Source organism: Hipposideros armiger, unplaced genomic scaffold (genome assembly GCF_001890085.2).
Source record: "Hipposideros armiger isolate ML-2016 unplaced genomic scaffold, ASM189008v1 scaffold_384, whole genome shotgun sequence".
Lineage (NCBI taxonomy): Eukaryota > Metazoa > Chordata > Mammalia > Chiroptera > Hipposideridae > Hipposideros > Hipposideros armiger.
In genome coordinates, this window is record NW_017731734.1 from 1,760,439 (window position 1) to 1,784,292 (window position 23,854).

A 23,854-nucleotide genomic window follows, 5' to 3' on the forward strand; every position below is an offset into this window, starting at 1 on the left:
AAAAATCAAGAGACAGACTGACAAGAGAAAATCAAATTTAATTTTGTGCATATGGGAACCCAACATATGTGAGAGTCAGAGACCCCATATACACAAGAGGTTCAAAGACAGGGAAAATGGGTATATAAAACATTCTGAGCTAGGGCACATTGGGAATTCAGAGTGTCACTGCAACCCCAAACCATAAAAGTCCTAAAATATAGGAAGTAAACTCTCAGACATCACCCTTAGTAATATTTTCACTGATATATCTCCTCAGGCAAGGGAAACAAAAGAAAAAATAAATGGGGCTACATCAAACTAAAAAGTTTTAACCATCAACAAAATGAAAAGACATCCTACTGAATGGAGAAGATATTTACCAATGATACATCTGATAAGGGGTTAATATCCAAAATTTATAAAAAACTCATACTCAACACCAAAAAAACAAAAAATGGGCAGAGGACCTGAATAGACAGTTCAACAAAGAGGACATACAGGTGGCCAATAGACATGAAAAGATGCTCAATGTCACTAATCATCAGAGAAATGCAAATAAAAACCACAATGAGATACCACCTCACACCTGTCAGAATGGCCATCATCAATAAATCAACAAAGCAGCATTGGTGAGGATGTGGAGAAAAGGGAACCCTTGTGCACTGTTGGTGGGATTGCAAATTGGTGCAGCCGCTATGGAGGTTCCTCAAAAAATTTAAAATGGTACTACCTTATGACCCAGCAATTGCATTCCTCAGTATTTATCCAAAGAAATCCAAAACACTAATTCAAAAAGATATATGCACCCCTGTGCTTACTGCAGCGCTATTCACAATAGTTAAGATATGGAAACAACTGAAATGCCCATCAATAGATGATTGGGTAAAGAAGATGTAGTACATACCACATTTCCCCATGTAGAAGACGCTCCCATGTATAAGATGCACCTTAATATTGGGGCCCAAAATTTGAAAAAAATGTATTAAAGTTATTGAACTCAAGTTTTATTCATCATAAAATTCATACAACTCCTCATCACTGTCACAACTCACAACCATTAGCTTGTCCTCATCTGTGTCTGATGACGAATCACTGTCTTCATATATTGCCTCTCATGGCCTTCTTCTGCCGTGGCGTTTTCAGTAGGGTTTCTTCTTCCCGTAGCCAGCCTCGGATTGTTTTCTCAGTTGGAGGAGGACCAAACTTATGTTCAGCAGCACGATTTCCATTCACTTTTGCAAACTGGATCGCTTTTAACTTGAATTCAGCACTGTACGAAAATCTTTTCTGAGCCATTTCTGGGCAGAACGTGGCAAAACTTAGCCTATTGTAATAATATACCGGTAACAAGTGCGAAACAATGAGTGCAAAGACAACAAGCGTGAAAAAGCGGGAAATGCAAGTAAAAAACCTACAACCACTGTATAAGACGCACCCAGTTTTTAGACCCCAAATTTTTTGAAAAAGGGTGAGTCTTATCTATAGGGAAATACGGTACATACAATGGAGTATTACTCAGCGATAAACAATGAAATTTTACCATTTGCAACAATATGGATGGACCTAGAGGGTATTATGCTGAGTGAGGTAAGTCAGACTGAGAAAGACAAATACCATATGATCTCACTTCTATGTGGAATCTAAAGAACAGAATAAGCAAATCAAAGAAACAGACTCAGATACAGAGAATAAACTGATGGCTGCTAGAAGGGTTGGGGGTTGAGGGGACAGGTGAGAAAGGTGAAAGGATTAGGAAGTACAAATTGGTAGTTATGACACAGTCATGGGGAGGTGAAATACAGTATGGGTAATATAGCCAATAATATTGTAAAAACTGTATAGTGTCAGATGGGTACTAGACTTATCAGGGGGATCACCTCATAAATTATGTAAATGCCTAACCACTATGCTGTACACCTGAAACTAATAATAATAAAAAGAAGGTCATTGCAGGGAGAGCACATGTACAGTGATTAGTAGTTTGCCCTGCCACATAGGTAGGTCCAAAAAGTTTATCTCTGATAATTTCTTATTATGGGCAAGGCTCCTCATTCAAATTCCTCTAGATAGTTAAGGGGGGAGGGGAGAAGTTTCTGTTGAGTCCACAGGTTCTCAGTTGCCTTTAGCTCAAAACAATCCACATACCACTGAGGCATACCTTGAGGTGGCTCTTCTGAATCCCAACAAAAACAAAGTGAGCTTGTCACTTCAGGGAAAACAACTGACGGTATTTGTTGCCAATGATAAAATCTGACCCTCCAAGAAAAAAGTAGTAGAATTTTGGAAAACTTTGATCTGCTATGACCTTGACAGCTTCCCAATACCTGAAGCATTTTTTCAGATTGGTGGTAATTAAAAAAAACACAAAACATATATATATATATATACATATATATATGTATGTATGTATATATATGTATATATATACATATATATACACATATATGTATATATATATATATAGTATAATGAAATACGTTGGCATTTGGAAGACTGTGTAGCTCAAGTGAACTGATGTTTTCCAAATGACCAACGTATAATGTTATAAATCATTTATGGGTAAAAGATCCATTCAAACTGCAAGATAGATCAATAGATTTTAATGTATCAGAGTACGAAAAAGTCGTTGATATATTTTCAGATTTCACATTGCAAATAACTTTTAAGAAGCTACATTTGTTGAATTTTAGTGTAGTATTAAAAAGAATACCCACAATTATTAAAAGAGTATTAAAATACGTTTTCCTTCTCCAACTACATAGATGGGTGAGGCTGGATTGCCTTCATATACTTCAACCAAAACTAAAATTGTAACAGATTAAATGCAGACGTAAATATGAGAATCCAACAGTTTTCTATTAAGCCAGACATTAAAGAAATTCACAAAAATGTGAAACATGTCATTCTTTTCTTTGGTTTTTAAATTATTTTGGGAAATAGTTATTTTTCTATAAAAATATTTACATGAATTTTTTACTGTTATTTTAAAATTAATATTTAAAACCTCAGTTTTAATTTCTAATACAGTAAATAGTGATAGACACAACCTACCTAAATAATACTCTTTAGGGTCCTCAATAGACTGTAAAGAGGTTCTGACACAAAAAATATTGAAAATAGCTAATATAGAGGATACAATGGGAATTGGGGATAGAGGACCTAAACTGAAGCTCCAGTTCTGCCTTTTGGAGATAGAAAACCAAAATTAAGTTCCAGCTCTGTCACTTAACTGACTCCAATTTTAGGTAAGTCACTTATAATCCTGCCTCTATTATTTGCTGGTAGTATGAATTTGGGTGAGTCATTTTACCCCACAAATAGGGATAATTATAGTAGTAGCTGCTTCATCAGGTTGCTGGGAGGACTAAATTGGATTATACTTGTGAAATACTTACACCTGGACCTAGAACATAGTAAGAGCTCAGTAAATGCTAATTACTATTATTAGTCTATGATAGTAGGTGATAATCATCTGACAAAATCCTAGAGAATGGGACATCAAATCATCCTCTGTAGAGAACAAGTTATTTAGGTGTTATAAATTTGAGAAGGTATAAATAAACTTGTGGATATTTGTGTGTGGTTGTTAACCTATAGGAGAATTACCATATTTCCCCATGTATAAGATACACCTTTTTTTCCGAAAAACTTGAGGTCTAAAAACTGGGTGCGTTTTATACAATGGTTGTAGATTTCAAATGCCATAGACGGAACTTAGGACAAGGCAATATATGAAGATAGTGATTCGTCATCAGACACAGATGAGGACAAGCTAATGGATGGGAGTTGTGACAGTGATGAGGAGTTGTATGAATTTTATGATGAATAAAACTTGAGTTCAATAACTTTATGTAATACCTTTTTTCAAATTTCAGGCCCCCAAACTAAGGTGCGTCTTATACATGGGAGCGTCTTATACATGGGGAAATACGGTAGTTATAAAAATTCCCTCTTTCGGTTTCTGAATAAATAAAACTGAAAAGTATTCCCTAAACCCTTGCCCTATAATCTAGTCAGGAAACAGGAAAGTGTCCTATTATTCAATTATTCTCCCAAAAGAATTGAGACTTAAACTTAATACTCCAGAAAACTTAGTACTCAGGAGAGCCAACTTAATACTCCAGAAAACTTAATACTCAGGAGAGCCAGGCAAGGCTACTTACTCAGCTTCATGACTGTGGGAAATTCGTTTAAACTTTTCACCTCAGTATGTCATCTTGTTTGGACAAAAATATCTCATCTCCAACCTCCCTTGCAGCTTTTAAATCGTGTCAAGCTCACCTCTCCATCTTTTAGAGTTACGTTTTGGCAGCTTCTAAATCCTAATAAACTCAAGAATGAGTGAGCAAAGCCCCAGAGATAAACTTTTTTTCCTTGCAAATGCGAACTGTATCCACTCCCCTCATAATCCAGAAGTGACGGTCTGCTGCTAGCTCCCTATCATCCTATTTTTCACGGGGGCGTGGCACCCCTGCGTCTCCCGTGGGTTCCCGCACTATCCCTGGCCCTTTAGTAGGATAAGGGTTAGCCAGAGTATCAGCGGGTCAGGAGGCCTGTTTTCCCATCTATTAAGTGAGGAGATTGGGCTTTCCTGCTTCCTTTTACTGAAATTCAAAATGCTTTACAGTGACGATGTCTTCCGCATCCCTGCCTCCTAAAGACCTCTGGCCTCAGACCCCGTGCTGGCTCAGAGCAGAGGGCAGGCCGCCCGTCTGACCCGCAAGCCCGGCGCTGCGGCTCCCTGCCCGCAAGGAGGAGCCACATCTCGCGTGATTCCCTCCACATCTCGCGACATTTCCTGGCAGTTCCCTTCAGGCCGTTCTCGCTCCATCCGACGCTTTCGTGTCGCGGTCCCAGACACCTCACCTTTGCTCTCGGCACCCTGGCCCGCTGCTCGCCCGCTGGGAGCGCGGTGGAGCCCAGTGTGGGCGCGAGCCTGGCGGAGCCGCACGCTCCGCCCCGCCCCGCCCCGCCTAGGCTCGGGGTAAAGGCCGCCGCGGGATGTCGTGCCCCTCTCAGCGGGGGCAGAAGAGCGTGGAAGACAGCGGGACTGCCAGGTGAGTCCGCGATGGCGTGTTGGGGTCGGAGGCTGGACTGTGGGAGGTACGATCTGGGTGCGGGTTGGAGGCACTGCGGGATGCAGATGTCAGGGACGGAGGAGGACGCGATGCCGGAGGCAGGGAGGAAACGGGGTGGTGGGAGGACCAGCCGCGGTGGGGTGGGGATGACTTCGGTTCCAGGGAAGCGGCCCGGGCTCCCTTTTAACAACGGCGCCCCAAATTACCTTGTTTCCATTGGTGGCCCTGCGCCTTTCGGCGGGACTAGGCAAGTCCTCGAGTTCTCGGGTCCCAGATCTGGGCTGCAGGAGGCCCGGAGTCATGTGGGAGAAGGGACAGGTGGCTGAGGTAAATTTGTGCTAGGAAAAAAGGTCAAGTGGCCGAAAGCCTGGAGAGCGTTCTCGCAGGAGGCCAGGTGTTTGCCATCCCTCCGCCTGAGACACCGGTAACTGTGCGCACTTCCCTCAGAGGAGTTTGACTATACTTTTGATGTCTGCAGTGTTAGGTTTGCTGATGATCTAAATGTTGAAGGGGTAGAAACACATAGGTCAGAGTCGTCTTTGAGGGAAGGAGGCTTTCACCTGTTAACTTCTTACCTGATTGTGGACGGTGTCAGTGGGTGTGCGCTTGCGCAAGTGTCCCCAGGCAAGGTTGTGTTTTCAGCATTAGGAACACAGTCCTAATTAAGCACACTTAAAGGATCAACAAAAAGTAACTGGTTCTTAAGTGAATAGTTTTATTTTCAATATTTTAAGATTCCAGTAATCATGTAATTGTGTAATGTTAGGGGCCTGGAGCCTAAAACCTCGGTGTTATTAAGACAGAGTAACTTTTTTGCCTTTGGCACTAGACTTAGATTGGAAATTGGCTCAAGTGTTTTGTTGCAATCAAGTTTTTGACCATGTGTTTCTTGTGCTTTTGGGTTTGTTTTATAACTTGTTGTCTTATTAAAACCGTGCAATTTTCTGAGAATTGGGAGGTCAGTACAAAATGGTTGGTCTGACTACAAGAAGCATTTTGTTTAAAGCCCTCTCTTCCGCCCCCTAAATGTAACTATTATGTTATTTTTTTTTTCTGTTTTAAAATGTGGAGCCCCCTTAGATTGTTGGTTTTTGTTTTTGTTTTAGAAATGACTCCTTAAAGTGACTAGTTTGTGTGTGTGTATGTGTGTGTGTGTGTGTGTGTGTGTGTGTGTGCGCGCGCGCGCGCGCGCGTGCAATTACACTGTTAATAGAAGGAAAATAATTTTCTTTTGTCTTTTAGAGAGTTTTCTGATAGTTTTCTTTTGTCTTTTAGAGAGCGAAATGTCATCAGTGGAATCACACCAGGAACAGGCCACCCAATCAGATCCATCCCCATCACCAAACTCATGTAGTTCTTTTGAGCTATTAGACATGGATGCTGGCAGTTTGTATGAACCAGTTTCCCCTCATTGGTTTTATTGTAAAATAATAGATTCTAAGGAGATATGGATTCCTTTCAATTCTGAGGATTCACAGCAGCTGGAAAAGGCATATGGCTCTGGTAGGATGAAAATGATGACTTGTGATAGACTAAGACTGTCATCTCTCTCAAACTATAATAGTCCTTATAGTGAGTGCTATTAAAAATGAAATTTAGATTTTCTTTCTAGTTACCACCTATAGCACTTTTATGTATTGGGTTGTTGGAAAAGTCATGATGTATTTTTCCTTTTTGTCGTTGCAAAAATGCGTCATGACTTTTCCGACAACCCCATAGAAGCTCTGAATTACTACCCAGCCAATTTATAAGATTTAAGAATTTGGTCTGTATTTTGAAAATAGTACCTATTGTAATTTCTGCATAGATTCAATAATATTTATGTTCTAGCTTATATTTCAGTTTTTGTTTATAAAGAGTGTGGGGGAGGCAGTGTCACATTCATATTGCAAAAAGAATGAATTCTTCAACTTGTCACTTTTTTAATGAAACATGATGCTCGTTACTACTTTATCATCATGATGGTCATGGTCATTAATTTACCTTTTGGATCCTTCAAGCAAAAATTCAGAAAAGCCTTCTTACGTACTTTTTTTTTAAGTGACACTCTCTCTCCTCAGAAAAAGAATAAAATAGTGTTTGGGTATTATATTTTTCATATTTCATTAAAACCAAAAATGGTTTTGACAGTTTGTGAAAATAGTGAAAAAGAGATATTAATTCAGTTCCATTTTGTTTAATGTTTAGCCAAGTAGAAATTTGTTCATTCTTGTGTTTCGTAACATTATTTAGATTATAACTCAGAACTGTATTTTGGAATGTTTATTTTGATATATGTACTTCTTTTCCTCTTTTCAATCCTTGATAGGAAAAGATTGTAATGGGAGAGTTGTCCCCACTGATGGGGGCCGATATGATGTTCATTTGGGGGAGAGGATGCGGTATGCTGTATACTGGGATGAGCTAGCATCAGAAGTAAGACGATGTACTTGGTTTTACAAGGGAGACAAAGATAATAAGTATGTTCCCTATTCGGAGAGCTTCAGCCAAGTATTAGAGGTATTCCTTTGACCCATTTTTACACATTAAAAAAATTTTTTTTCTTTCTTTGACTTTTCTTCCTTTTGTGACTTATTTTGTGAAATTTCTAGAAAGAGTTTGGTTCTATCTACATCAAAGTTTATAGCATTTCTTTTTGCAAGTTAGTTTCAGATAAAGGAGTTTTATTTTCATATTTTAAAATTAACTATGGAAATTGTTGTGATTTAAGTTAAAAATGTTTTTCCCCAATAATGATCATTGTTAATATTTAAACTATGACCACAGGATTTTTTTTTCCTTTTATTTTTCTTGCTCTGAAAACAATCTGAAATTTGCTTTCTTTAAGTTGGAGTGGGACATTAATATTATTGAAAGAAATATATCAAAATGTGAACAATGATTATCTCTAGTCTAGACCAGGGATTGGGCAAACTTTTGAGACAGAAGAGCCAATCCTGTCCCTTGAAGTTTTGCAAGACCTGTAAAACAAATGATATCACCATTATGTAAACAATATCCTTTAAAAATTTTATAAATGAAACTATGATAGTTTTATTTTCATTTTCAATTTTTTACTTCAGAGCCACATGTAAGATGGAATGAGGAACAATTTTTTTTTGTCCTGTGCTATTATCTATTGTATTTTAAAAGAATTTAAAAATAAATTTGGTAAATCTAGGTAAAGAGCTATATATGTAATACAGTCCTAATTTTGAGGAAAACTACATGCATTAATTGTTATTGAAAGAAATATATCAAAATGTGAATAGCTTTCACCGCCAGTCTAGATGTTAGAAGTGATGCCCTTTCTTTGTCCTATACTATTATCTATTGTAATTTTAAAAGAATTTAAAAATAAAATTGATAAATTGGAGTAGGATATTTGTATTATAACTGTTTATCTAACAGTATTCTTGTGAAAAAGTTTAATTTCAATAGAAAAGCTATAAGAGAAATCTAATGAAATGTTTTTTCTTTTAAGGAAACTTACATGCTTGCTGTAACTCTGGATGAATGGAAAAAGAAACTGGAGTCTCCCAACAGAGAAATTATTATATTACACAATCCAAAGGTAAAGCAAATTAAAAGCCTTTCTCTAATGTTGGGATTAAAGGTTAATAGCATTACTAAGAACTTAATTGGTTTCTTTTTCCTAGCGTCTACTTAGGATAACCTTTGGGAATTTGTATATTACATTCACAATTATGATACTTAAAACTTGTAGCCATTATTATTATTTACCTTCTTTAGTTTATACAAGAATTTTCTTAGGGAAAATTATGCCACTGTAGATACAGAATATCACTGATGCATTATGTGGCATGTCTTCCATGTGTAGGGTATTGTTGAAAGTCTTTTAGCCTGATATATTTTGTCTTTTATTTTTAGCTTTATTGAGGTATAATTGACAAATAAAATTATAAGATTTTAAAAGTGTACGTTAGCCTAATGTATTTTCAGAGTTCTCATTTCAAGCTGTAGGAGTTCCATTATCAAAACTCCAGTTGAGATTTGACTATGTATTATGTTTTGAAAGACATGTTCCTGCCCCTCAGAGATGTCTTTAATGTAGAATGTCTTCATTGCTCTGATTTTTTCTATTTAAGCTTATGGTACATTACCAGCCAGTTGCAGGGTCTGATGAATGGGGTTCAACACCCACTGAGCAGGGTCGACCAAGAACAGTGAAAAGAGGAGTTGAGAACATCTCTGTTGACATTCATTGTGGTAATGTTAATCATTTTTTTTTTCTTCTGGTATACTCATTAATTTACGACTTAAATTATGACCTTTTTCTATGGATTTGGATTACCTCAAGGCTTAAAAATGATCGTTAGTTATATGAACTTATTCTGCGTTAAGATTAGCATCACTTTATCTCCTAAGAATCTTAATAGATATAGAAATCTTTTTTAAAGTTTCTAAGACTATATGGTGTGATGTGTAAAACTTGGCAGTACTAATCAGGAATTCACTAAATACAAATGAACTGATTTAGTCCTAATTCTAAGAAGTGTGATTCTACCTGTTTGATTAGAAATTTAGTCTTGGTAATTTCTGTTGTTGAAGATTTTCAACTAGGGAAAACTGTTTTTCAGTAGGACCTTGGTGGTTATCCATTGCTAGCTAGTGTCATTTATGGTTGGTTTTATAATATATTTAACTGGATAATGAAATTCCTTTTATCTTGCAGAAGCGATAGCTGTATCTTGGATGAGGTCTTAGACTTATTATAATTTAAAAAGATGGGTTTAAAATTTCAGACTTCAAATACATACCAGACATTACTGGTATGATTGATAAAAGTGGAGTATTAGGTAAAATTATTTTATCAATGTTAAATTGCCTGAATTTGATAACTATACTGTGGTTATGTAAGAGAATATTCTTAGGAAATGCACATTAAAATATTAAAGGGTTATAGAGAGGTATGTGTACAATCTGGTGATGTACCAAATGTTCAGAAAACTAAATATGTGTGTATACACATACATATAAAGAGAATAATAAAGCAAATGTGGTAAACGTTAAAGTGTTCAATCTGTAAAAAGTACATGGGAGTTTCTGTACTATTCTTTCAAGTTTTCTGTAAGATTGCAGTTATGTATTTCAAAGTAAAAAGTTTAAAGAAACCTGAAAAATTTTCTCACAGACTTAATTTAAGATAAACTAGAAACAAAGTAAAATCACTGTATTTTTACTAAGTAGTTATATATAGGACTATTTTGTGTCCTTTAAATTATCTGCTTATATTTTAACTTCACTATCTTTATAACCTACTCATTGTGAATGTTTGATTTTAGAATAATGATTATTTATGTAGAATAATTTTTCTTTTAATTTCATTTATAGGGGAACCTTTACAAATAGACCACTTGGTTTTTGTAGTCCATGGGATTGGACCAGCTTGTGATCTCCGCTTTCGAAGCATTGTACAGTGTGGTAAGTTTGCAAAGCATATAAGATTAGATCATTTAAGGGGAATATCAGTCAGTGCTCCTGTGAGCTGAGATAGTATTGTCTTTAGTTTGTTGTCTTAGCTGCATAAGAGGATTTGGAGAGCTAAAGACAGGTGGCAAGGTAGTAAAGCTTTTCAGCTTAGACCTAAAGTACTAGTAAATTCCTTAGGCTAATAGTGTATACTCTTAGTTAATAATTCTTGAGTGAACAAGCACTTAATCCTTATAAAATTGTTTTATGATGTGATGATCCTATGTCTAACCATTCCAAGTTTAAAGGGACTGTAAAATGACATAGTTTAAATGAATAACAGAAGCTTCAGTCATTTTTGTAATTCATACTGTGGTAAACCTCTTCATATTCTAATTGGAATAGTTAGGTCATTAGTATAACTTGATTTTGAAAGGTAATATTATAATATCCTCTAAAACTTGGTAGTATTCAAAGTCTAATTGTCCTAACTTGGGAGTCTTATCTTACTAGCTAATGCTTCTAAGCATTAATACCTTCTTAGAGGGTTAATATTGATGTAATATGAATTTCAAACAGCAGTGTGTATTTTTTTTTCTTAATCTAAAATATTAGGTAGTGGTTATTTATAAGGACCAGAAAGTTAGAATAGGAATCTGACTGTAAGGCCAATTTTTTTTTTTTTAAGATTTTATTGGGGAATTGGGGGAGGGGAACAGTGTTGGGGAATTGGGGAGGGGGACCAGCCAAGTTGTTGCTCTTCAGTCTTCGTTGTGGAGGGCACCAGTCGCCATTTGGCTTCCCGTTGGCAGCTCGTGGCCTCTAAGCTCAAGGTGCTGTGTTCAATCTTAGTTGTGGGTGGGCGTAACCACCATCCCATGCGGGAGTTGAACCAGCAGCCTTGTTGTTAAGAGTGCACGCTCTATCCACTGAGCCATCCGGGCAGCAGCTCAGCTCAAGGTGCCAAGTTCAGTCTCAGTTGCAGGTGGGCATAGCCCACCATCGAACAGGCAATCTTGTTGTTACACCAGCTGAGACATCCTGCCACCTGTTGGCAGCTCAGCGACAGCTCAGCTCAGGTGCAGCTGGCCCATGTGGGAATCGAACCGGCGGCCCTGTTGTTCAGAGCTCACGCTCTTAAGCCAACTCTTAACCAACTGAACCACTCGGCTGGCCCCCAATTTTTAATTGAAACAGTTTCCATGACACATTAGAAGTTTTGAAGTTAGCTTTTTCTTTGATGAAATATTTTGTATAGTAAAAGCAAGTTCTAGGGTCGGCCAAGTGGCTCAGTTGGTTAAGAGCTTGCTCAAGAGTGCGAGCTCTGAGCAACAGGGTCATCAGTTCGATTCATGGCCTGAGCTGAGCGGCTACTGAGCTGCCAACTGGTGGCAGGATGGCTCAGCTTAAAAAAAAAAAAAGCAAGTTCTATATTAAAGGAACAGCTTTTCCTGTATATATTGATAATTTTTCTGAATACCACTTTGCTCTTTTTGACTCAAGTAAACATGTTTTAAGCAAATGTAGACAGAGTATAATTTTCTGATCTGTTGTATCTTAATTCTGCAAATTCATTGCTTCACTGTTGATACATAAGTTAAATTTCTTTTCCAGTTAATGATTTTCGCAGTGTTTCCTTGAGCCTGCTACAAACACATTTTAAGAAAGCCCAAGAAAATCAGCAGATTGGAAGGGTAGAATTTCTTCCTGTCAACTGGCACAGTCCTTTGCATTCTACTGGTGTGGATGTGTGAGTAATACCATACACCTTTGAGTTGTTAACTGTGTTTGGAATGTTTTCTGATCATGGATATGCTTAGGGACTTTTCTGCTATAGCTGATTGATTGTATATTTAAAATTTTGTTCAGCAAAAAGTTTTTTGTACTTCTGTGCCTTTTTCTTAGAGATACATTATTAAATGCTAACTAATCCAAGTTAGGAATAAAGAGCTGTATGTATTTTCTTCTAGTATGTTTTACTAGCTCATTAGCATTTACTATTACAGCTTTATTATTGCTTTAGTGTTAAAGCCAAACATTGCTTTCTTCCTATAGTGTATAAGCATTTCCGTCTTCAGAGGTCAAAAGCCAACCTATCTCAAGATATACACAGTATTTTGTTTTTCCTTTTGTGATCATATTTAGATAGTATTTGTTCAAATTTGGGAAACAAAAGGAAGTCCCCCAACCTTACATTATTAGCATTTATAACAAGTTATAATTGGTACAACAACTTTTAAGTGATGGCTTTCTTAAGTTACAAGTCCAATAGTTTTGTTTGTAAATTTTATGGTAATATCAGAGAAGGTTGTCTTATATTAAGTATATTCAACTATGGGCTCTCCAGAAAGAAGTGTGGCCATAATACAGTTCTAGGATGCAATTAGGAGATGCTCCTCTGGAAGACAAAGGAAGTAGCATTATTTCCATGCTGGTCTTGGAAATGGCTTTCCTGATTCTGTGTCTCTCAGTTCTTAATGCCCTATGATTTGAGCATATTCCATATGCCACATGCTCCATTGCCATGTTGCTTTTACTAGGTATGGAGTTCACATTTTTTCATATTTGAGCTGATGCTCAGAGATGACTAAGGTCACATAGACCTCTCTAAACTACAGAAACTGTTGAATTTTTGAGGAATCTTCCTGGGAATTTGGAGAAACTTTTAACTGGAGCTTGATTTAGATAATGTCAGCATGGTTTTCTTTTGTGAGACCCGAGTTCTGTTTGCCTTTGGCATCTAGCAGTCTCACCTTCTTTCAGCTTTTAGAAATTCTGCATTGAGAGCTGATCCCATTTACCATTTGACTTGTGATCAAAAAGCTGAAATGCTGAGAATTCTAAGGAAAGCCTCTTGTATCTTTTCTTTTTTAAAACTTTTTATTATAGAGAATTCTGTACACAAAAGTAGCATATATAATGAATCATCATGTACTGATTATGATTACCCAGCTCCAGCGAGCCTTCACACATGGCCAGTTCTGCCCCATCCATATTGTCATACCCCTGTCTACTGCCCATCCCTCCACCGTATTATCTTTGAATCAAATCATAGATATCATTTCATCTAAAATGTTTCAGTTTGTATACCTTAAAGCACTTTTAGTAAAATATAATTATAATGCCATTATCACACCTAAAAAATTTCTTAATATCAGCAAATATAGTGTTCAAATTTCCAATTGTCTAATAAATGTCATTTATACACACACACACACACACACACACACACAAACAAACACAAATGCATACATACATACATTTTAAATTGGGATCCAATAAGGTCCATAAATTACAATTAGTTGATATGTCTTTAAGTCTCTTTCAACCTCTTGATTACCTTTCCATCTCTTATTTTCTTGCAATTTATGTATTGAAGAAACTGAGTTGTCTTATTGAGCTTTTCACACTGAATTTTGTTGATCACATCCCTTTGGCTTCATTAAACATGGCTCTCTGTCCTCTGTATTTCCCATAAATTGATACTCCCCTCTTGTATCTTTAAATATCTAAGTCTAAGCTTGGAGGCTAAGCTGGATAATAACTTAGAGGAGGTTATGGAATGTATTTAGGTTTCTGCTTAAAATATTTTTCCTTTTTTCAGAGATTTGCAGCGAATAACCCTGCCGAGCATTAACCGCCTAAGGCACTTCACCAATGACACAATTCTGGATGTCTTCTTCTACAATAGCCCCACCTACTGTCAGACTATTGTGGACACAGTTGCTTCTGAAATGAACAGAATATATACACTTTTTCTGCAGAGGAACCCTGATTTCAAAGGGGGTGTATCCATTGCTGGTCATAGTTTAGGTAACAAATGAATTCTCTGTAACCAGAGAGGACTATCACATTTTTAGGACACCTGTTTTTAAAGTACAAAATTTTTGTTTTTTTTTTCAGTATCAGATTCAGTGGTCTAGAACTGGTCTGGGATTTGGAAGGGTTGGAAGGGTGGTGGTGGACTGGAAAGAAAGATTCCCAGCTTCGTAGATTTTGCTACATGGGTAATTGGCTTATTACTTTTTTATGTAAAAGACAGCTATCTAGTGTTAATGCTTAGACATTGTCCCTTCTTTCTTCTATTTTACTTATAGGTTCGCTTATATTGTTTGATATCCTAACAAATCAGAAAGATTCTTTGGGGGATATTGACAGTGAAAAGGTAATTTAGATGTTTAGATAGGTTCTCTTGTAGTTTTTCTTAGTAAGGAATTTTAGATTTTAGACTTATTTTTTGTTTTTCACTTAGTTTATTTAATCTTATACCATAACATTAAATTTATATTTATTTTAATTTTAACAGACTTGTAATTATCTGTCATTCTTGGGTGATAGGAGCAAGGTAGTAATATACTTCTAATGTTTGGCACATTCTAAAATAACTATACATATCTTGTTTTCCATTATGAATATGCACTACTGGTCTATTATTAGAATTATAAAATCTTTGAGCTGAAATGAAGTTTGCATATGATGAAATGAATAATGAGTTGAATGCAAATTGATATAATTTATAGAAAATCCTGTTTGAAAGCAGTGGAAGGACTTGATGTTTAAACATCTCTTAGTGAAAAAAAGTCCTGTGAACACTTATCTATAGTGCTTAATTAGTACTTAGCATGTAATGTCTTGTATTTTTTTCTTTTTTTATGTAAGTGTCATATTTCTCCTGTTGGACTGTTAGTTCTTACAGGGCAGGGGCTTTGTCTTAGATTGTTTTACATCATAAATATTATTTCCCTAATAAGAGCTCAGTAAATGTTTTGTTAATGATAATGAAAAATACTTCGATAATCATTCATTCATTCATTTACTTAAAAACATACTGTTTCAACTGAAGTTGCAAAAACCTAGAGATCAGTATCTCTTAATTTATATTTTGTGTAAATTACAATTTATTTAAAGATACATCTCTATGTGGGAATCTTATATAGTACGTTTTTAAATTGCAAAATAGTATTAATAAAGGAAAAGATAAATGAATTTAGAGAATATGAGCTTTACAATTTAATTTTTAGGATTCGCCAAATATTGTTATGGATCAAGGAGACACACCAACGCTAGAGGAAGAGCTGAAGAAACTTCAACTCTCTGAATTCTTTAGTATCTTTGAGAAGGAGAAAGTAGATAAGGAAGCTCTGGTAAAAATCTTTTAAAACTTTATGCTATATCATATTCAGTATTTTTATTGTTTATTTTCACCATACTGCTTACTAAGAGCCTGCCCTTTAGAAGCATTTTAGTCATAAATACTTTGTTATCATTAGTAGTGTTCTTTAGCATTATTTATGTGTTTTTTATCATATCAAGTGATCTTTGCTTTGTGGGAGTTCAAAGTTCAGAGGAGCCATATTGCTAAACATATAGCAATAAAGACTATAAAACAGCACAGCTCAGAAATCATGAGAGGAAGAATAACTATTCCAATTTTTATTTCCTGTTATACTTTCAAGAGCTCTACTGTTGATATTTGCTTGTTTATTTGTTTTTGTTTTTTTGCCACTTTAGCTGTGTTTTTTTTTTTTCAGGTTTGCGATACATTCATTCAACAAGTGTTTAGTAAATGCTTACTATAATCAGACATACTATACCAAGTACTGAAGATAGAGTGGTGAATAAGACAGATATGGTCCCTAACCTCATAGTGTTTATAGTTTACTGGAAAAGACATATATTAAATATTCAAACACATAATTATTTACTCAAACACATAATTATTTACAATTGTGGTAAGTTCTAAGTAGGAAAAGTACACAGTGGTATAAGCATGTATAATAGAATTAGCTAATCTAGTCAGGGAGGGTGAAGGAAGACGTCCCTAATCAGGTGAGGAGCACTTCAGCGGGATCGTTAGTCTGTTTCATGCTCTGTGTTTGCTGTATGTTCTTATTGCTTGTGTCCATGAGTCAGAATATAATCTTTCTCAGGAATGTGACATCCAAGTGAGCATAGAAATCAAGGGAGTATGGAAGTCTTGAAGTGAAAAGCCTACTTCTGTAGGTTTTTTTATAGCAATAATACATTATTACCTATATTAACTATAGCATTGATACTGTAGTATGATTATTTTTTATTCTTCTTTAGGCTCTTTTATGAATAAAATATTTTTCCTTCTCTAAGTTATTAATGATGTACCACTAGGGAGCCCTAGTAATATAAAGCAAGAACAACAAAGTGTTTACATCTTAATCTTTTCAGAGAACAGGTCATTTAATTGATTTTATTCTTCCTAGAAATAAGAAAGATACTTAATTTTCTATGCCTAGGCTTTATGTACAGACAAAGATCTTCAGGAAATGGGAATTCCCTTAGGACCAAGAAAGAAGATATTAAACTACTTTAGGACCAGAAAACATTCAATGGTATGTGCTTAATATAGTTTATAGGATTAAACAATTTTTGACAGCCTTGTATCCTTGTGCTTTGTGAGATGTTTGGTCTAGGGTGCTAAACAATTTTGTTAATTGATCTTTGGCTCTTTTTAGAAATAAAGCATGTTTATTGATATCTTAAAAATGTTATTAGCTTCAGAAGTCTTATCTTTCCTTGATTCCTCCTATTTCATTTTTTTCCCTTTTTCTGTTTTATAACTAATTGAAATATCACATACCATAAAATTCTCCCTTTATTTTTAATTTTTTAAATTTTTAAAAAAGATTTTATTGGGGAATTGGGGGAGGGAACAGCGTTGGGGAATCGGGGAAGGGGAACAGACAAGTTGCTGTCCTTTTGTTCTTCAGTCTAGTTGTGGAGGACGTCACTTCACTGGCCCAAGTTGGCACCATCATTGTGCTCTTCCCGGGCGAGGCAGATCTGTTGCCGGCTTCTGGACGGCCGCTCATGGCGGCTGCTGGCCGGCCGCTCATATTGGCTGCTGGCTACACACGGTAGCCCATGGCAACCCAATGCAACAGGGGCTGCAGCCTATGCTGCCGCCGGCGACTCACGGCAGCCCAGCTCCAGGTTGAGCTGTTGTTCAGCATCTTAGCTGTGGAGGGCAGTGTCACTGGCCCTCATGTGGGATCCGAACCGGGGCCCTCTGGCGTCCCAACCCAGTTCTTAACCAATGCGCCACTCGGCCGGCCCTAAAATTTTCCCTTTAAAAGTATACAGTTCAGTTGTTTTTAATATGTTCAGAGAGTTATGTAACCATGACCACCATCTACTTCCAGAATGTTTCTATCACCACATAAAGAAACGCCATATCCATTAGCAGTCACTTCCCATTGTTCCCTCGTGTGAACCACTTATCTACTTTCTGTCTATGGATTTTCTTATTTTGGACTTTTCATGTGAGTGGAATCATAATGATATATAGCCTATTATAACTGGCTTCTTTCATTTAGCCTAAGGTACACAGTGTTTGTCCATGTTGTAACACTACTTGTACATTTGGTTTGTTGGCCACTGAATTCCTTTCCAAATCTGCGTACAGTAATACCTTGGTTTGTGAACATAATTCGTTTCAGAAACAAACTACTCATATTGCAAGACATCGTTCGTTTACCATGTTAAAATGTATTAGGAATGTTTGCTCGTCTTGCGGAACACTTGCAAACCAAGATACTCGCAATCCATAGTTTTACTGTAGTTAATTATTTTTCAATTCTTTAGCAGGTTGCTCAGATCTTATTTAAGGCTCATTATTTGCATCTTGGGTATCCACAAGAGATGTTCTACTTTAATTAGAAAGGCATAGCGCTTCATGAACTCCTTAGCAGTCCTCAGCATTCTTTTCCACAGTGCTCCACTATTGTTTCCTCTCCTGATGGTTGCCTAAAGTTTCAACGCTGCCCAAGTGGCTGTGTACAGCTTACATCATTTTAGATCATGTAGGGATATCAATTCATAATTTAAGGCAACTTTCGTTTTCCTCAGCTTTATCTTGTTTTCTGAGACGCTTCCTAGAATTGGCTATCATTTCAAAACGTCTCCAAGCATATTTTCAAACCAGTAGAAAACTATATAATCCTTTGGATATTTTTACTACATAGCAGCTCCACAGAACTACTTTTTGTTCTTTAGGGTATTTCTAGACCAAGTCTGCAGTCATCTTCAGGGGTGAATATGTGTAATATCCCCAAAGAATCAGAGTTCTGCGGTAGTACTGATGGTGCTGGAAATGATGACTATCTAGATGTTGGCATTGGGCAGGTAACAATACTGATTCTCTTTAGTCCTTTTATTGCCTGCCATTTGTATGGTATGAACAGAAGTAACTTTTGTTATTAATGAGAGATGCTTCTATTTTCTCCTCTCAGGTGTCTGTAAAATACCCCCGGCTCATCTATAAACCAGAAATATTCTTTGCCTTTGGATCTCCCATTGGAATGTTCCTTACTGTCCGAGGATTAAAAAGAATTGATCCCAGCTACAAATTTCCAACATGCAAAGGTTTCTTCAATATTTATCATCCTGTAAGCATTGACAGCTCTTGTGGTTTTACCTGAATTTAGTGTTTAATGGTAAAGAGCATATGATTTTCTGTTGTGTTGATTTACTTTTTTATACACTATACTGTAGTAATGAGATAATTTATAATAGTATGAATCTGGAAGTGATGGGGCAGAAATGTACATTTTTTTTAAATGAGCTTATAATTATTCTTGCCTGATACACAGTTCCTCAGAGTATCTTTCTTCAGCAGAGGTATATGTAGCTATTGTTTTTCCTGTATAGTTTGATCCTGTGGCCTATAGGATTGAACCAATGGTGGTTCCAGGAGTGGAATTTGAGCCAATGCTGATTCCACATCATAAAGGCAGGAAGCGGATGCACTTAGGTAAGACTGAGTACAGAACTTGATAATTCCAGACCTTCTGGTCAGTGCAAACTGACTGGGCCTCATTCACTTTGTTTAAGTTGTGTTGGACCCTAAACTCATTGTAAACCATGTAATGTTCTTTGTTCATATGTGTTTCAGAACTGAGAGAAGGGTGGACCAGGGTGAGTATGGACCTTAAGAACAACTTGCTAGGTTCGCTGCGGATGGCCTGGAAGTCTTTCACCAGAGCACAATATCCTGCCTTACAAGCTTCAGAGACTGCAGAAGAAGCTGAAGCAGAACCTGAACCAAGTTCAGAGAAGCCTAGTGGTCAGTGACACTGTACACATTGATTTCCTACATCAGGCCAGATAAGAGGCACTCCATGGCGTGCAATTCTTACCCTCCCAAGGACTTCTTACTTTGCCCTTTTATTGTATAGGACCAATACTATATGAGTCCTAATGGGCCTTCAGCTCTGGTAGCCTTTTCTATCATTAAATAGCCCATATTATAGAAAAATATTATTTGTGAGGAAAAGTGTCAAGAGAAGCTGAGCAGCTGGTAATGAGGCTTTAAAACATCCCCTGCTTGGGAACGATGGGGGTGATGTAAAGAGCCTCCTCTGAAGCACCTTGCTTTTAAAGGGGCATGTCTGGGCATTCATAGGTCAGTTTTATTTTCCTGGTTGGGGAGTGGCTAGGATACTCTCCTCTTAATTCCACAGATGACATTGCATTCCTTCGATTTAGTTTTCAACTGCCTATAGAGTTTTATCCCTGCTTGTATTTAGTTTACAAACCAAAGGCAAATTAATTAGCTATCAAAGGTGTAGGAAAGAAAAAAAAGGGATTAGACAAAATCATTGTGACCTGAGGAGAAGCTTTAAGGGACTGAGAGCAGGAAGATGGGGGAGAGCTTCCTGATAGAGCGTGCATCTAACTTGGAGTCTGAGGAGAGGGACAACGTTTGACCGCTGGAAGCTTTTAGGGTCTTATTATTGTTCCTGCATATCCAGAAGTTAACACAGAAGAGACCTCGGTGGTAGTCAAAGAAGAAGTCCCCCCCATCAATGTGGGAATGCTGAATGGAGGCCAGCGCATTGACTATGTGCTGCAGGAGAAGCCCATTGAAAGTTTCAATGAGTATTTATTTGCTTTACAAAGCCATCTGTGTTACTGGTAAGTGTCGTTTGGTTTTGTTTTTATTGGTTTTGGTTTTTTGGTCTGATTGTTTGACAATCTCTGGGGAACCACTGATCTCCTTCTGTCACTATAGATTAGTTTGCACATGACTTACACAAGTGGAATCATACTATATACTCTTTTTTGTATGGCTCCTTTCTTTCACCCATGTTGTGTGTATCGGTAATTCTCTTGTTATTGCTGAGTAGTAAGTAGTCCATTGTATGAATGTAACACAATTCGTTTAGCTAGTCACCCGTTGATGGACATTTGGGTTGTTCCCAGTTTTGGGGCTATTACAAAACTGCTATGAACATTTGTGTGTAAGACGTTGTATGAACATATTCTTTAATTTCTCTTGGGCAACTATCTAGAAGTAGACTGGCTAGTAAGAATATTTTTAAAAGGCATGCCAAACAGTTTTTCTGCCAGCATTTTCCATTCCCATCGGCAGTATTTGAGGGGTCCAGTTCTCTATATCCTCTACAACACTTGGTGTGATTAATCTTATGATTTGTCTCTTAGTCTTTCTAAATGAGTTGTAATGGTACTTCATTATGGTTTTAATTTGCATTTCCCTAATGACTAATGATATTGAGCATATTTTCATGTGTTTATCATCCATACATCTTTTTTGGTGAATTATCTGTACAAATCTTTTCCCCATTAAAAAAAATTAGATTATCTTATTAAGTTCCAAGAGTTCTTTCTATAGTCTAGTTACAAGTCCTTTTCAGGTAAATGCGTTTTCTCAGGATGTGGTTTGGTTTTCATTTTTCTAGCAGTATGTTTTGAAGTGCAAAAGTTTTTTATTTTGATGAAGTCCAGTTTATTGATGCTTTTGCTTTTTTGATATATTTAAGAAATCTGTGCCAAATCCAGAGTCATTTAGATTTCTCCTGTGGTCTAGAAGTTATATTGTTTTAACTCTTACATTTAGGTCTATGATCCATTTTGATTTAATTTTTTAATATGTGAGGTAAGGACTAAGGTTCATTATTTTGCATATGGCTACCAGTTGTTCTAGCAACATTTGTTGAAAAGCTTATTGAGATGGAGAAACCATTGAATTGCCTTGGCTCTGTTTTGTTCCAATGAACTATTTGTCTATCGTTATGCCAATAAAACAGTCTTGATTATTGTAGCTTTATAATAAATCTTGAGACTAGGTATTGTAAGTCCTCCAACTTTATTCTTATTAAAGTTATTTTAGCTATTGTAGGTCCTTTAGATTTCCATAGAGGTAATGTTTTATTATGAATTTGATAATTTTAACAGAAAAGCTTTCTGGCATTTTGATTGTGATTGCATTGTATCTCTAGATGAATTTGGGGAGCACTGACATCTTAGTAATACTGAGTCTTCTGATCAACAAACATGGTATCTCTCTCAGTATATTGTGGTCTTTTTTTTTTTTTTTTAAGCTGAGCCATCCTGCCACCTGTTGGCAGCTCAGCTCAGGCCGTGAATCAAACCGGCAACCCTGTTGCTCAGAGCTCGCACTCTTGAGCAAGCCCTTAACCAAATGAGCCACTCGGCCGGCCTAGTATATTTTGGTCTTAATTTCAGTAGTGTTTTGTAGTTTTCAGTGTATGTATCATGCACACTGTAGTTTTTTCTTTTTTAATGATTTTATTGGGGAATTGGGGAAGGGAACATTGTATTTTTCCAGGATCCATCAGCTCCACATCAAGTTGTTGTCCTTCAATCTTAGTTGTGGAGGGTGCAGCTCAGTTCCAAATCCAGTTGCAACAGCGGGGGGCTGCAGCCCACCATCCCATGCGGGAGTCTAACTGGCAGCCTTGTTAAGAGCACACACTGTAACCAACTGAGCCATCTGGCTGCCCATCGGCAGCTCATGGCTGCTCAGCTCAATGTGCTGTGTTCAATCTTAGTTGCAGTGCGGGGGGTGGGGGGGGGCGCAGTCCACTATCCCACACAAGAGTTGAACCAGCAACCTTGTTGTAAAGGGCATGCGCTCTCACCAGCTGAGCCATCCGGCTGCCCGCTGGCAGCTCAGCTCAGGTGCAGCTCACTGGCCTGTGTGGAAATTGAACCAGCGATGCTGTTGCTCAGAGCTCATGCTCTAACCGAGCCACCCGGCCGGCCCCACACTGTAGTTTTAAATTGCATTTCTCCTATGCTCCTATTTTTCTTCAGATTGAATAAATCTTGCCTTTATTCTAAATACTAAAAAAAAATTGCATTCCTCCTATTATGAATAAGATTGAAGCATCCTGACATATATTTAAGGACCATTTTTATTTCCTTTTCTGGTAGTTATTGGTACCCTTTATTCTCTTTTATATTGAAATGTTGGTCTTTTATTGATTAGTCTGCAACATGAGTTGCAAATAAATACCTTTGCCCCAGTTTGTCTGATATTGCATGCACTGGTTTTTGCTAAGTTAGAAAATTTTTATTTTTACGTAGTCCAATTTGTTTTTTTCCTTTTTGGCTTCTGGGATTTGTGTCATACTTAGGTCTCATTTACTTTCCAAAATATTCCTTACCACAGTGTATTCTGATATTTTATGGTTTCATTTTTACATGGAAATCTTTGATTCATTTCAAATTTTTCCTAATAAGGTGTGGATCAACCCAAGTCATTTTCTAGATGGCTATCCAGTTGTTACAACACAGAGAATAGATTTGAAATTGTAACTTTATTATATTAAATTCCTATATATATATTTAGGACTATCTCCGAATTTCCTATTTTTTCTCTTGATCCATTTTTTTATGTACCAGGGTCACACCATTTTAATATCTGGTTTAGCTAATCCCCCCTTCTTGGCATAGGAGTTTCTTAACCTGAGGTCTGTGTATGTAGTTTGTGGGGGATGAAAAAATTGAATCCAATGACATCTGTTTGTAATTTTGGGTATATATGTATATGTGATCTTTTCTGAGGAGAAATTCATAGGTTTCATTAGATTCTTAAATAGATTCATGACTCAGAAAAAGTTGAACCGTAGATCTAGAGAAATGTGTGAGCCACATACCCTTAAGGCAATCCTTCATGAATGTTATTTTTAATTAAAATTTTTTAAAATTATTTTTTCAATTACAGTTGACATTCGGTCTCAATGTGGCCTCTTCTTTATATCCTTAGTTATAGGAGTTATGTTAAGCTAGTCTTCAGGTGGTTCTCCAAATTGATTGTTCTGTAATTTAGTTGTAATTTTGATGGGGTCATGGGAGGAGGTGAGCACATTTACCTACTCTCTTCCATTTTGACTGCAGCCTGAATGTTATTTTTTAAAAAAATATTTTTATTGAGGAATTGGGGGGATGGGAACAGCGGTGGGGAATTGGGGGAAGGGGAACAGACAAGTCGCTGTCGTTTTTGTTCTTCAGTCTAGTTGTGGAGGACGTTGCTTCACTGGCCCAAGTTGGCACCATCATTGTGCTCTTCCTGGGCGAGGCAG

At 36.9% G+C, this 23,854-nt stretch overlaps 1 protein-coding gene across 1 annotated transcript in view; it reads left to right on the top strand.

Annotated features, from left to right (window-relative positions):
* Positions 1-23,854, top strand: part of DDHD2 (DDHD domain containing 2) — a 64,363-nt gene that overhangs the window by 36,951 nt on the left and 3,558 nt on the right. Inside the window, exons 5-20 of the mRNA XM_019662960.1 lie at positions 4,657-5,039; positions 6,336-6,563; positions 7,369-7,559; positions 8,524-8,613; positions 9,149-9,269; positions 10,395-10,484; positions 12,087-12,222; positions 14,077-14,285; positions 14,570-14,637; positions 15,494-15,616; positions 16,742-16,837; positions 18,501-18,629; positions 18,737-18,892; positions 19,155-19,257; positions 19,399-19,569; positions 20,258-20,420. Of these exons, the coding sequence (XP_019518505.1) occupies positions 4,657-5,039; positions 6,336-6,563; positions 7,369-7,559; positions 8,524-8,613; positions 9,149-9,269; positions 10,395-10,484; positions 12,087-12,222; positions 14,077-14,285; positions 14,570-14,637; positions 15,494-15,616; positions 16,742-16,837; positions 18,501-18,629; positions 18,737-18,892; positions 19,155-19,257; positions 19,399-19,569; positions 20,258-20,420 (2,457 nt within the window). The remainder of the gene's footprint in view (positions 1-4,656; positions 5,040-6,335; positions 6,564-7,368; positions 7,560-8,523; positions 8,614-9,148; positions 9,270-10,394; positions 10,485-12,086; positions 12,223-14,076; positions 14,286-14,569; positions 14,638-15,493; positions 15,617-16,741; positions 16,838-18,500; positions 18,630-18,736; positions 18,893-19,154; positions 19,258-19,398; positions 19,570-20,257; positions 20,421-23,854) is intronic.